Genomic DNA, 13,484 nt, shown 5'->3' on the forward strand with positions numbered 1-13,484 from the left:
TCCTTTAATTTGACCTAAGGGCCTGCTTCATCCAATAAACTCTGCTTCAGTAAAAATTCATTTATTTAAAAATTAGGAGAATAACGTGTTTATCCTTATCCTTTAAATGAATCAAACCTTAATTTTCAGTTTGTTTTTTAAAAACACATTTAACAAATGTTTAAGCACCATTAAAAATCTGCTTTTTGGTTACCATTTCCATCTTCAGGAAATTAAAGTTTCTGTATTGTTAGTGCCCATAACATTGTTCCATCGTCAGTTTAAATTCAAACTAGGCACACTATATTATAACTTAGCATTGATCCTCTTGTCTATTCTTTTGGTTCTAAACCAGAATAAAGCCAAATTAGACTATTCCTTTTTACTTTCGACAACTTGACTGTTTTGCAGATACTAAAAACAGTAATGTACTTTCAAAACTTAGCACAGTTGTCCAACTACCAATCTTTTTATTTTCTAATTCTCTCCTTTCTCCCCCGAAGCATAATGTGATATATATAGCTTGATTAACAGAAAAAATTCTATGAGGTTAAAATTTTCTACACCTGTCTTGACACCCACATGGGCCTCCCTATGCCCCTTTCCAAAGATGATAACTGGGATCTGATGGACTTCATAGCCAGACAGGCCTACTTTCACCTTCAAAGAGGTTTTTTTTCCCCTCCAAACCAAAGGCCTCAAAGCTCAGGGAGCTACTTTTGCAGAGACCTTCATGGTACAGTTCAAACAAACTGCTATTTCCACCTTCACAGAGGTGCCTAAGCTATGGGCCGGATTCATTGATGATGTGCTCTTACTCTGGAACCACAGAAGGAATGATCTGGACAAATTCCTATCCCATATTAAGAAGACCTCCCTCTTTCATACTAGAACAACACAACACCTTACCATTCCTCAACATAATCATCACAACAGAGGGAGGACACCTTCTGTACTGGATTTCTTTTCAAATGAGGTCAGAAACATTTTCTGCTTCAATAATTATCCTCCAAAATTCACTAATCTTATCATCAAGAGACACATCGAACAGTTTAGGCACCTCCCCATTTCACTTTCACTCCCCCCTCCCCCACTCAAGATGCAGAACTTTATCAACTAGAGTGTTAGTGCAGTAATGCTACGTTGGATTGCTGTACCAGTGCTGGCTGGGTGCTGCATAGCTGAACATGCTGGAGTAGCCCAAAAATACAACTTGGAGAAAGGGGTGGGGAACTGCACTTTGTAACATCTGAAAAAGCCATAACCTTTAACCTTAAGAATCCTGAGACCCCTCCAGGTTTCACACACTTGTTTCCAGAGAGAGAGAGAGAGAGAGTTTCTAGACGGCTGGACTATCCAACACAGCCCAAGTGTCAACATTAACAGAAACGCTGGTAGATTTAGTATTCTATTCTATCCTCTCCTTGATTGCCTCCAATACTATCCCAAAAAATATCTCAGGCCCTATATCTTGTAAAATCCCCACCTTGGTGCTCCCCATATCCAGAGTTACTTTTATTGGCAACAGTACATCCAAAAGACTCAAAAGCATATACTTTCCAGACAGCTAGAAGCCAATCAACTGAACCAAGCTCCAAAAAATCGACACATTCAATTCCCTGTCATCATAATGTAGATCGCACTGAATATTCAAAACAGACAATCTCGAGCCAATCAAGAAGGTGATCACAGACTGTTTGACTCCAAGAAACAGTAATCATTGAGAGCATTCAACTACTGCAGACATCTGACATGGACCAATCAGCCGTCCTACTCCTATTCCTGTTCTCCAGAAGCAAATACATCCCATGAAGATTTTTCCTATTCTATAACTTTTATTCTGTTTCATTATTCAGTTATATATACTAGTTCTATTATTTGGCCTATATTATTAAGTTCTGCTATTTAATAAATTATTTTTACTTCAAAAATCCATGCTGTGTAATGTTATAATTTTTATACTTCTTACATAAATGTTATCCAACAACACTGTGTGTTATACTGAGGTTGCATTCTATATTCATGAGGCATAATATCAAAGTTGATTATTTTTCAATGTTTTACCTGGAGGCATTTCCACAAGCAAATTCCTCCTAACAATAAGAGTCTTGAGGCACTGTAAGTCCCCAATTTGAGGAGGAAGTATAGAGAGTTCATTGCAACTGACATCCTGCAACAAATGAGATTAAAAACAATTTATAAATGATATAGTCAAATATTTTTATTCCAGCCAAGCTTACTATTTCTAATTTGAATATGCTCATTTTTATTACTGAAATGTAAAAAACAGATATGGAGTTAAATGAATTCAGAATTGCTTCTATATTTTTTGCAAGAATTACTTTCTTTTTAACTCCAGCATTTCATATATTTGAAGGATTAAATTATATATGAAGTTTAAAAAAAAAAAAATAAATAAAAATAAGGTGGAACTTTGAATCCCCCATTTTAAAGCATTCCTTTTTCTGAAAGTTCGTAATTTTTAAAAAAATTAAAATTGAGCTGGGGGGGGGGGAGTCCAAAATGACAGACTTTCATGGATCATCCTCAGTTAGTTTTTAAAAATCAGAGAGCACAAACTGAAGTGTATTTAAGAGAGAAATTTAAATTCTATTATGCCTCTATTCTATGTGCAAACTTGAAAACTTTATAATTTAGCTGTCATATCTGAAGGGTTAGCAGGGGTGATTAAACAAATTAAAAACATTAAGAGATGAATTTTGCAGGAACCATTCAAGGGCCAGTGCCTCGTATGTTACAATTTATAACTGGATTTTAATTTAATTATTAAAACTTGTACTGAATTTACCAAAAATGGTGAGAAGTATGAATAGTGCACATTCTGACTGTGCTCTGTCCTGGAATAGCATGAAACTTCATTGGTGATAGCATACCCTAGTGCTGGCAATACCACCATTAAGTTTGGCTGAACACTGTAGCAAAAATTAATGGTGGTACTGTTAATATAATAAGTACTGCAAGCCTTGCTGACACTGAATTAAGTACACTATATAATTAATATCTTGAATTTCATAAAAAAAAAAAATCATTGTAAGTAAGTACTAAACTGGGAATCCTAATGTATTGAAAAAAACAAAAAAAAAAAAAACCTTCTCGAATCTCAGGCCCTATATCTTGTAAAAAAACCCACCTTGGTACTCCCCATTAGAACTTTTTTCACTTGTCCATCTACCTCTAACAGTTTGCCTAGTTCTTCCTTGAATTTATTCAAGCTACCCACTTACAAAACAACAGACAGAAGTTCTGTTAGAACAAGGAACCATCCACTGGCTAAAGTCAAATTTCTGCACACCTATCATGCAACCATTCTTTCACAATTTGAATTTATGCCCCTCTCACTGCATGTGTAGTGTGAGCAAGAGAAAAGATGCTATCAGCATTGAGCTTATAAAACCATTCAAAGCCTTAAACACCTCAATCAGATTTCCTTGCAGGTGCCTAGTTTCTCCAGATGCTGCAATTTCCACAGAAGCCTTTCCTGGTAATAGTACCCTTTTGTTCCCCTCACTAATTTCATTACTAGGCAATGTTCATTCCTGAAAAATTTGTTTTCAGGAATGGACACTGTTTTCAGAAATGGAATTCTAATTGACTATGAAAAAATAACTCTGATACTCTGTGTAAAAGACTGTGTGGGTGAGTATTCTCTAGTCTATGTTTGGTTTCTATAATGGCATTATGGATTAACTGTGGACAATACTTCTTGTTTGAAAGGCATTAATCAGATTTTCTTAGTTGGTATGTAAAACCTAGTAGCTTCCAAGATAAATTCTTTGAATGCTTCCCATTTTGAATTTGCTGTTGGTAACATCATCAGTTGGCCCTACCGTATAGATTTTAAATACTGTCTCAGACCACCGTAGTTGCCTTTACGAAAGCAAAAACTCTTCCATTTACCCCTGATGGCAGTTACCTCTTTAAGTAAATCCCAATTCAGCACACTGTAATCACTGCCACCTAGGGGTTCCTTTATCTGCAGATTCTTAATGCATGAAGAATCACTACTGATAATCAAATCAGTAGTATTACTCCCTCTACTCCCTCTGGTTGCCTCCCAAACATGCTGATGTAGAAAACAATCATCCAATAAATCCACAAAAGCCTTGCTAGTGTGTGAGTGACCAACCCACAAATTCCAGCCAATATCTGGGAAATTAAACTCCCCCATTATAAGACTCTCTGATTTACAAGCCCACTATTTCCCTGTACAGTTTCTTATTACACTCATCAGAGTCATTAGGCCTATATCACACTCCTACTCTCAATTTTGATCTCCCAATGCTTATACCACACACCCAAACTGACTCGACATTGCTCTGTCCAGCGATGTTGACCAGCTTCACTTCCTTGGATTTTATATTTCTTAACCAATAGCATAACCCCTCCTCCCTTCCTATCCTGTCTATCTTTCCTGTACACATTGTACTCCCCAAATTCCAGTTCTGCATTCGTTATATCTGTGTGACACCACGTTTCTGATATCCCAACAATATCTGCCTTTGATGTTTTGAGCAATACCTCAAATTCATCAAATTTATTTACCAAACTCCTAGCATTGGTGTACACGCAAGTATACATGCACCTGTTCCTATTCTTAGCTACCCTAACACAACCCATGTGTTTACTTGTACTGCAATGACTCCCAGCAGTCTCTGAAATACCCTGCATCTTGTTTTCCAGGCTACTGCTCATTCCAATAGAAGCAGTGCAAGAATCACTCTAACCTCTGCCAGTGGCTACTGTAAATCTATTAGTCCTTGTATCTCCCACAAGCTAGCAGTTTTCTGACCCACCTAACACTGCCTCGATATCATCAGCAAATATTCTTGCACCCTTTCTATTTAAGTGTATCCCATCCCTGTAGAAGCAGTCTTTCCTGTTAACAAGTACAGACCAGGCTGTACTTGTTAACAGGAAGTAAGTACTAAACTGGGAATACTAATGTATTGAAAAAAAAAAAAAAAAAAAACTTTCTCGAATCTCAGGCCCTATATCTTGTAAAAAAACCCACCTTGGTACTCCCCGTTAGAACTTTTTCTGTTGAATTTGAGTCTTGCAATCTTTCCAGGGCTGAACTGATCAACAAGGCTCTCATCATATACTCCCTCCTATCGTGTCTGAGCAGAATTGCAGACACTTTCAAATTCAACCCTAATTCACGGCTTTTTCTCAACAGTGACCTGTACTTGTTAAGTAATTCCACCAGTCTCCTACTCTTAATACCATTAGTGCCCTTAAATGATTATATCCACTTTACAATGTCTTCAACCTTTGCCCACGGCAGACATACCCTGGTCCTGTTCCACCTATCCTTTTTACATACCATGTTCTCCGTTTCCTTGACAACAGATTCACCAACAACTACTAGTTCCTGTGAGACCAGCGCATTCTGCCTTGGGGGTTGCCACTGTGTTGCGTGATGATCAAGTGCAAGCTCTGGTGTTGATGTGGGCAGCCGAGAGCTTGATGGGCCCTCAATTTAGATCCCTTGAGGGCATCCACCCTTTTCTTCAAGCTCTCATATAGGCCCATAACAACGCTGAGTTGTCGCCTGATTTCCTCACACTCCGTATATCGCACACACACACAAAGACATTCTCCTTGGCAATATCAATGTCCTGTACCTGATTGCTCCACAAACATCAAGCAAGCAGTGCATTTTAATAAAAGGCTGTGATTCAGAGGCCAGCTGCAATTTTGATATTGTAACTGTTTTCAATTCAGTTTCATTAAAGCAGTATTGTACTGCACTGTATGCATGTGTATACTAAGCAGATTTTCTGAGACTGTAAGATGATATGAATAAATATGGAGGAATTTTTCTGTGTGTAGATTCACAGCACCAAAATTTTCAGCATAAATTTAAGTTCAGATTCAGTTATAAGTTGCTAACACATGAGGCACTGGCAATCAAATGGCTCCAGCAAAATTCATCTCTTAATGTTCAGTTACTACCAACCTTTCACAAATAAGGCAGCTAAATCAGAGTTTCCAAGTGTGAGCAGAGAAGAGGGGCATTACAGCATTTAAAACTTCTCTCTTAAATACAAGTCAATTCTTACTTCCTGCATTTTGGACCAATGGAGGATGAAAAGCATTTCCAAATGCATCAAACCTTACAATTAAAAAGGTGCAAGTCTTATTAAAATTGCAGAAGCAATTGCTAATTCACTTACAGTTTCCTCTGAATCTTAAAAGCTTTTACTATTATTTAGTCATAATGGTTATAAGAGCGGGATGAAATCTTTTTAGCAGTAGATACACAGATGTACCTTTTTTGCGATTCCATTTAAAATATACAGGGGGGGGGGGGGAACACACTGCATTCAAGAAAAAATCCATATTCAAAATACATTAAAACTTTTTTTTTATATTTATGACATGATAAAATTAGTTTATACTGTAGAGGTAACTAGACTCTTCTGAAATAGATTACAAACTGAGGCCTCCAGTGTTCCTATTGTCTGTCGACCAGTCCTTGAGATGCCACTGATCCTCTAACTTTGGGCAGAAAATCTGATAAAGTGCCCCACTCTTTAGCATTAGCATTAGTTGAGGCATATGATGCAAGAAAGCAAGCTTATACATAGAGCATCAGCAAAAAAAAAAAAAAAAAAACCAACCCTTCCACTCCAAATGTTTGTCCAGTTCATCTTTAAATTTATTTAAGCTATCAAATTCCACAACAGACGGAAGTCTGTTCCAACAATAAACTACCCACTGGGTAAAGGCAAACTTCCACACATCTATTCTATAACTGTCTTTCCTCAATTTGAATCTATGCCTCCTGAGGTTCTTAGTCTGAGCAAACGGAAGTATCCCATCAGCATTGAGCCTGCTCAAACCATTCAAGGCCTTGTACACCTCAATCAGATCACCTCGCAGGTGCCTAGTCTCCAGATGCTGCAACTTGCAGAACTTAAGCCTTTTTTTCATAAGTGCACCCCTTTGTTCCTCTCACCAATCTTGCTGCCCTTCTCTGTACTCATTCCAGCAACTCTACTCTTTATTAACTTTGGAGTGGAATTTTAAATTTAGAAATAGTTGCACAAAACTCTGGCAATAACACTAGAGTGCTCAGACAGTAGGAAGTAAATGGCATACATGTGGAGTGACAATCGAGGTAAAGTAAAGTGCAGCCATTATCAACCCACTGCAGGATGGAAGCCTCGTCAACAATTCATGCTAAGGGAAACGGACCATAATCTGCCACGCTGGTCCAGTGTGGGTTGGCAGATCGACCGTATTCAGCAGTCAGGGGCTTGAAACCCGGTCTACTCAAAGAGCGTGTGCTACTGCACTCCCGCTCCTGACCACTCGGCTACGGAGGCCTGGTATATTACAATCGAGGTATATTGCCAAAAATTGATATTTCATATATCTTAACAACCCATTATAGAAAGCCAAAACCACAAGATTGTACTAATTCTAGAAATCTCTTCTAATCTATCATCAGGGTTACCACAATGGAGCAGAAACATGACATGGTCAGAAAACAATTATGGGTAAAATGGCCAACACACATAAGCTTTCTATAAACTGATTTTACTGAGTACCAGCACGTTCTCCTAACTAAAACATACAGAAATGAGAGTTGCAGCAGTCACCGGCTCAAAAATAAGCTAAATAAGAGAAGCTATTGATATAATGGAGAACCAACGTTCAATAACCCATTAGAATAACTGCATAATCATCCATACATTTTCCAAAGAGAAATTTGGACAAGAGGGTCTAACAATATACAGGTCTTCCATAACCACACACTGACTACAATGGAACTAATGGAAGACCCATGGTGGTACTCCATATCTGTGTTTCTCAACCTGTGTGTCACAGACAAGGTCCAGGTGTGTTGCAAAAATTCAGAAAAAAGATCATGCTGTGTTGCAAAAATTCAGAAAAAAGACCATGCTGTGTGACAAAAGCAAAAAAAAAAAAAAATTAAAATTCTGATAATATCAAAAAAGCTTTTTGTGACTCCAGCACTAACTTGGTTTTGGGACAGAAATGTCAATAACAGCAGGTAACAAAATAGGCAACTGGCCAGAAGCACCATTACAGAAGTGCACTAAAAAGAACCAAAATGTCTGTTTCAGTAAGGGGAAAAAAAAAAAAAGTCTCGTCATATACAGTGGCAATCTCCTAGCTTGGCATATCTAAAATCCTTGGACTGAATGATTGAAAAATTATTCCATGCAGTACTTCACAGTTGTTTCAATCTTTTTCAATTGTCTATTTATTTATTCTCCCCTCAGTTTTTTAAAGCTCAAGTCTTCTCACTCCCCAAGCTTTCCTACAATCATGAGGTAAGGATGTACAATCAGGTCCATGTCATAACTGCAATATATCACATACATTTGTTGAACTGCATCTCCCAGTAGAGGATATTTTGGCACTAATGTGACCACTTTCCATGTGATATTTACAAGGGTACAGCCATATTGAAGTGGTTTAAGAAGTAGCATCAATATTTAGTGTAAATATTATTCTTTTTTCTAATTATTATAAGAGGAATTATTCATCTGAGAATTACCCAAGTCTATGACCAACAGAACTTTTTGATTAAGAATACATGTATATATAATTTCCACTCATTTAATTAATATGCTTTTTTATGGTTAAAATCATTTTCATTTTATTATACAAACAATTCTGTAATGGTATTATGTGAAACAAGTCAATTCACCTTTAATGAGAGATCAGAGTGACGTTATAATCAGGTTCAGCATACCTTTATCCAATAACAAAGGTTATGCCTTGTTTCCATTACTAATATTTTATGATGGTAAGCCAGTGTATCTTGGTGAGAAGTTCAAGTAACCACTTTGTTCTTAATTTTATTTGGCTTTTTATGACATATGAGCATTTTCAACAATACTTTAATTTGGATTCTTATTTATTTTTGATTTAATTTAAAAATTTCATTTACTTTTAGGAAATAAGAAAAATAACCATGGATAAATTTCTTATTAGAAAAAAAAAATGAATTAGCCAAGGCGAAGAAGAAAACAGTGCAACACAATCCTTATTTTTTTTTTTTTATGTGAATCCCAAACACGAGAGGTATTAGAACCTATAGTACTTAGTACCGTGCTTGGGTTGGAGGTTGAGAAGACGAAAGAAGATATTTGTTGACATTAACTTCTGTAGATTGTAATTTTCAGGAAATACGTATGAAGGAAGGCTGTTCCAGAAAACGGCAGTTGAATGAATAAATGAGGAAGATGAAAAGTTGGTTCTGTGGGTTTGAAATTGGACAATAAATGGATGTTGGCTGGTGGCAGCACGTGTTCGGACTGTTTTGAATGAGAGAACGGGAATTATAGAAGCCAATTCAGAAGAACAGTGCCCATGGAAGTATCTGTAGAAGAGGCATGCAGCAGAAACAGTATGTCTATGAGAAAGCGAGTGGAGAGACTCTGTTAGAGATGAATCATTAATTAACCTAACTGGAATCAAGAAGTCTGAGAGAGGTTTTGGGGGCACCATCCCAGATGTGGGAAGTAACGGACATATTGACGCAGTTCCCACAACTTTAGTCACTAACACTAGCTCAAAAACTAATTTAGGAAGCAAAACTAACTTACCGTAAATATAATAAAAATTACTGGCAATGGTTTTTTCTTGGGTTGGCAGCACAGACTGTGTGGTGCCCATTTGTATTGTGTGTGATGAGAGTCTTTCAAATGGATCAATGATTCCAAACAAGCTAGTATGCCATTTTGAAACAAAGCATAAAAGTCTTTTAAACAAAACAGATGATTACTTTAAAAGGCTTTTAGCCTCTTAAAAAAAAAAAAAAAAAAAAACACGAACAGAGAGATTTTTGAAATCAGTTAAAATTTTTGATGAAACCCAAGAAGCCACCTTGTTTCTGTGTTAGAGGCAAAGAAAAGTAAGTCTCATCTTATTGCTGAAAGACTTATTTTGCCAACTTGCCAAATAATGGTGAAACCACATTAGGAAAGGAAGCAGAAGAAGAAATTATAAAAGGTACCACTTTCTGACAGTACAATTATCAGGCAATTTCTACGTACATCTGAAGATATCAAACAACAAGTTATTGTTCATATTACCTCTGGAGAACTAAAAAGAACTGAGTCCATGTCTATTTCAGTAAGGAAACAAAAAAAAAAAGTCACGCCACATATAGTGACAATCTCCTAGCTTGGCATACCATTTTTGCATACCATCTTTGGGTTGAGCAGTTGAAAAATTAATCCATGCAGTACTTCAACAATTGTTTTTTCATATGTCTATTTATTCTCTCCTCAGTTTTTTCCAGTTCAAGTCTTCTCACTCCCCAAGCCTTCTTACAATCCCAAGGTAAGGAAGTACAATCAGGCCCGTGTCATTAACTGCAATAAATCATATACACTCCTCAAGATGATTCAACATATATCAGCAGAAAAGCTCACTTAATATTATTCTTTGCAGGCAAAGAAATTGATTCATATTTCCACTTGCAACAAATCTGATAAATCAGATTAGTTGCGAATAGAAATATGATGAGTCAATTTCTTTGTTGCAAAGAACTGTCCAAAACAACAACTGGTCAAGACATTAATGTCATCAATAATTATTTCGAAAAACAAAATATCATGGGAGTCGTGTATTAGTATTTTGTACAGATGGAGCACTGTCAGTGACAGGATCAGTTAAAGGGTTTATCATGATTCTTAAACAACATAACACACACATTATTATTATCCACTGCTTTTTACACAGGGAAGTATATTCCCATTAAATTACAAAATATGCTTGATCAAATGATAAAAATGGTTAATTACATCAAAAGCAGACCTTTGAAAGTTTGTTTGTCTTCTAAACTATGTGAAGCCATGGAATCTGATCATTTTACATTAATAATTCACACAAAAATACAATGGCTGTCAAAAGGACAACAACTATCACATTTTTTCAAACTGTGGGAAGAACTCCTTGCACATTTTTTGATAAAAGAAATAAAATTTTCTGATTATTTGAGTGATGACACGTGATGCTCAAAAACTAGCATTTCTTGCCAATATATCTGAACACCTCATGCAAGGTGAACAAGAAAATAGTTTAAGTTCAACTGATAAGTTGTGCACCTTTAAGGACAAAATTAATGTGGAAAAGAAGAATCAATAAAAAAAAAAATTTAATATATTCCCTTTAACTGCAAAAACAAATTTTAATGATAAAATTATAGAACTTATCACAAATTCACTGACACTATTTGACCAAAAACTCCAATGTTAAAACCTCGATGTTAAATGCTTTGATTGGGTGAGAGATCCGTTTTCAAAAAGCTACTTTGAAATGTCCCAACTGTCTTCTTTGGAAGAGGAGCAAGAATTAATCGAATTGAGGAATGATTGCACTCTTCAAATTGAGTTTAATATTAATGTTGAGTTAAGAATTTGGATAAATGTATATTCAAAGAATTCCCAGATCTGTCTAAACAAGACATAATGGTAATAATGGCTTTTTTCCCTCATCCTACCTTTGCAAGTTAGTATTTTTGACACTCGCCAAGATAAAAAGCAAAAAAAGAAAAATAAAAAAATAGAAAGGCAAGAAGAGCCTGTCTTCTGTGGAAAAGGAGCTGAGGGTTGCACTAACAAAATTTCTCCCAAATTACAAGATTTCACAGTCAATGCCAGGCCCGAATTTCACATTAATTTTTCAACTGCTATTCACAAGAATTTTTTATTTCTTTATGCTAATTTTGTTAAATGGTGAATTGTAAAGTAAATTTTATTATACACACTTTTGAAGTGACTTGACTCATATTTATAATAATTTGATATTAATAAACAAGCATCATTAAATATTTTTAATTGTGATTTCTTTTGTCAAATAAGGAATTTTTACTTTTTGTTGTGTTTTTAACCAAGAAAATTGGCATTTTATTTGATGATGATGTGTTGCGAGAGTCAGATCACTGAAAAATAAAAGAAAAAAGATTGAGGACACTGTAGCATGTCATAGGAATCATTCCTTGGTCTGTTTTATTGCCAATATATCTGAACCTCAATAACTTAAATATAAGCATGCAAAGTGAAGAAAAGAAAAAGAAATTAAGTATATTTGTTATGCATTAATGAATATTTGAATTTTTATTTCAAGGTGTGTTTTGGAAACTGGATTATTTAGCAAGTGTGTTGCCAAAGCAACAATGTTGAGAAACACTACTGATCTGCTTAAACATACTGTCACCAAAACTAACAATATTGCTCTAAACATAGTATCAGGGCATCTCCATTTCTGTGATGGCAAGGTTCTAGAGCTTAAGGTGGCATGGTACACACACACATGCAAAAAAAAATTCCATGAAGAAACTTATTCCACAGTCAGCCATTAGCAGAAAACTCACACTCTAGGGTTAAGGTACTTGACCACTATGTCAGTTAAACAATTAGACCAGCTAACAAGTGGGGGTGGGGGGTGGGGGGAACAGCCTGTTGTCGACAATAAAAAAAAAAGATATTGGCACACAAAAAGGATATATTATCAAATTAGCAAAATATCGCATTGTTCATTGTGTTATAAAATGTCCTGAAAAATCTGTAAAACATCTTCGCCAACAACTTTAAGTAGGGAAATCATATGTGCAGGATTTTTAAAAAAGATTACACTGTTTTCATATGAAACTGGAGTGCAGAAATCTCTTAGCTCATTGCTCACAGGAGAATCAATTTCTGTAGTACATTTTTTGCGTTTTTTGGAGAAAATGCTCTTTTTCTAATAAGCATGTGGCATACAGAGACCACAGAAAACTCCCATGAAATAGTGAAGGCACAAAACCATCCTGAGAAGTGCATACATAATGTAGTATGCCATTTCAGTTTTCTACATACTGTACTGAAATTGCCCTTTACCATTATCAGCAGACTAAATTTTTTTCTAATATGACTACTGACATCAGGAGTATTGATTTTTTCTAACATTTGTGTTTTTTTTTTTTTTTTTACCAAGCATTTTTTCAACAAGGTGGGCTCAAATGTACACATGCTAAAATATAATCTCTGAACAGTTATAAATTTTTTCTGAACTTATGAATTATTGTGCACTTCTCCACATATCTTTATATTATTTTAAAGAAGGATAAATATGAAATGGAATTTTTTTAGTGCAGAGTATGTCTGACACCTGATATACTTGAAAATAACATTCACAAAAAATAAATAAAAAACTTCATTTAAGCTACATATTCCCACTATCTTTTTCAACAGCAAATAATTAAAATTAATCTAATGTTTTTAAACTGCACAAGTAAACAAACAGGCCACAAATCAGAAAACAAAGATATGACAATACTGCCCGAAACTGAAACAAATTGACACACGCTGCATTGTACTCTTTACTAAAGATGAGCAGAGATAAGTAATGGTGGATTTAAAGTCCATATCAATATATTAGGTTGATCCACATTTAAAAACATATCACAAACTTGACTGAAATCCAGATGAAAAATAAATTTTCTACAAAATAAAAAA

The 13,484-nt window shown here is 35.5% G+C and overlaps 1 protein-coding gene across 3 annotated transcripts in view; it reads right to left on the minus strand.

Annotated features, from left to right (window-relative positions):
- The window catches only part of Lrch (Leucine-rich-repeats and calponin homology domain protein), a 380,867-nt gene that overhangs the window by 194,926 nt on the left and 172,457 nt on the right, over positions 1 to 13,484 (minus strand). For all 3 annotated transcript variants that reach the window (XM_090375083.1, XM_090375084.1, XM_090375082.1), the window contains exon 4: positions 2,044 to 2,149. In XM_090375083.1, coding sequence (XP_090231209.1) covers positions 2,044 to 2,149 — 106 coding nt within the window. The remainder of the gene's footprint in view (positions 1 to 2,043; positions 2,150 to 13,484) is intronic.

Source organism: Mastigoproctus giganteus, chromosome 6 (assembly GCF_048544385.1).
Source record: "Mastigoproctus giganteus isolate SK-2022 chromosome 6, ASM4854438v1, whole genome shotgun sequence".
Lineage (NCBI taxonomy): Eukaryota > Metazoa > Arthropoda > Arachnida > Uropygi > Thelyphonidae > Mastigoproctus > Mastigoproctus giganteus.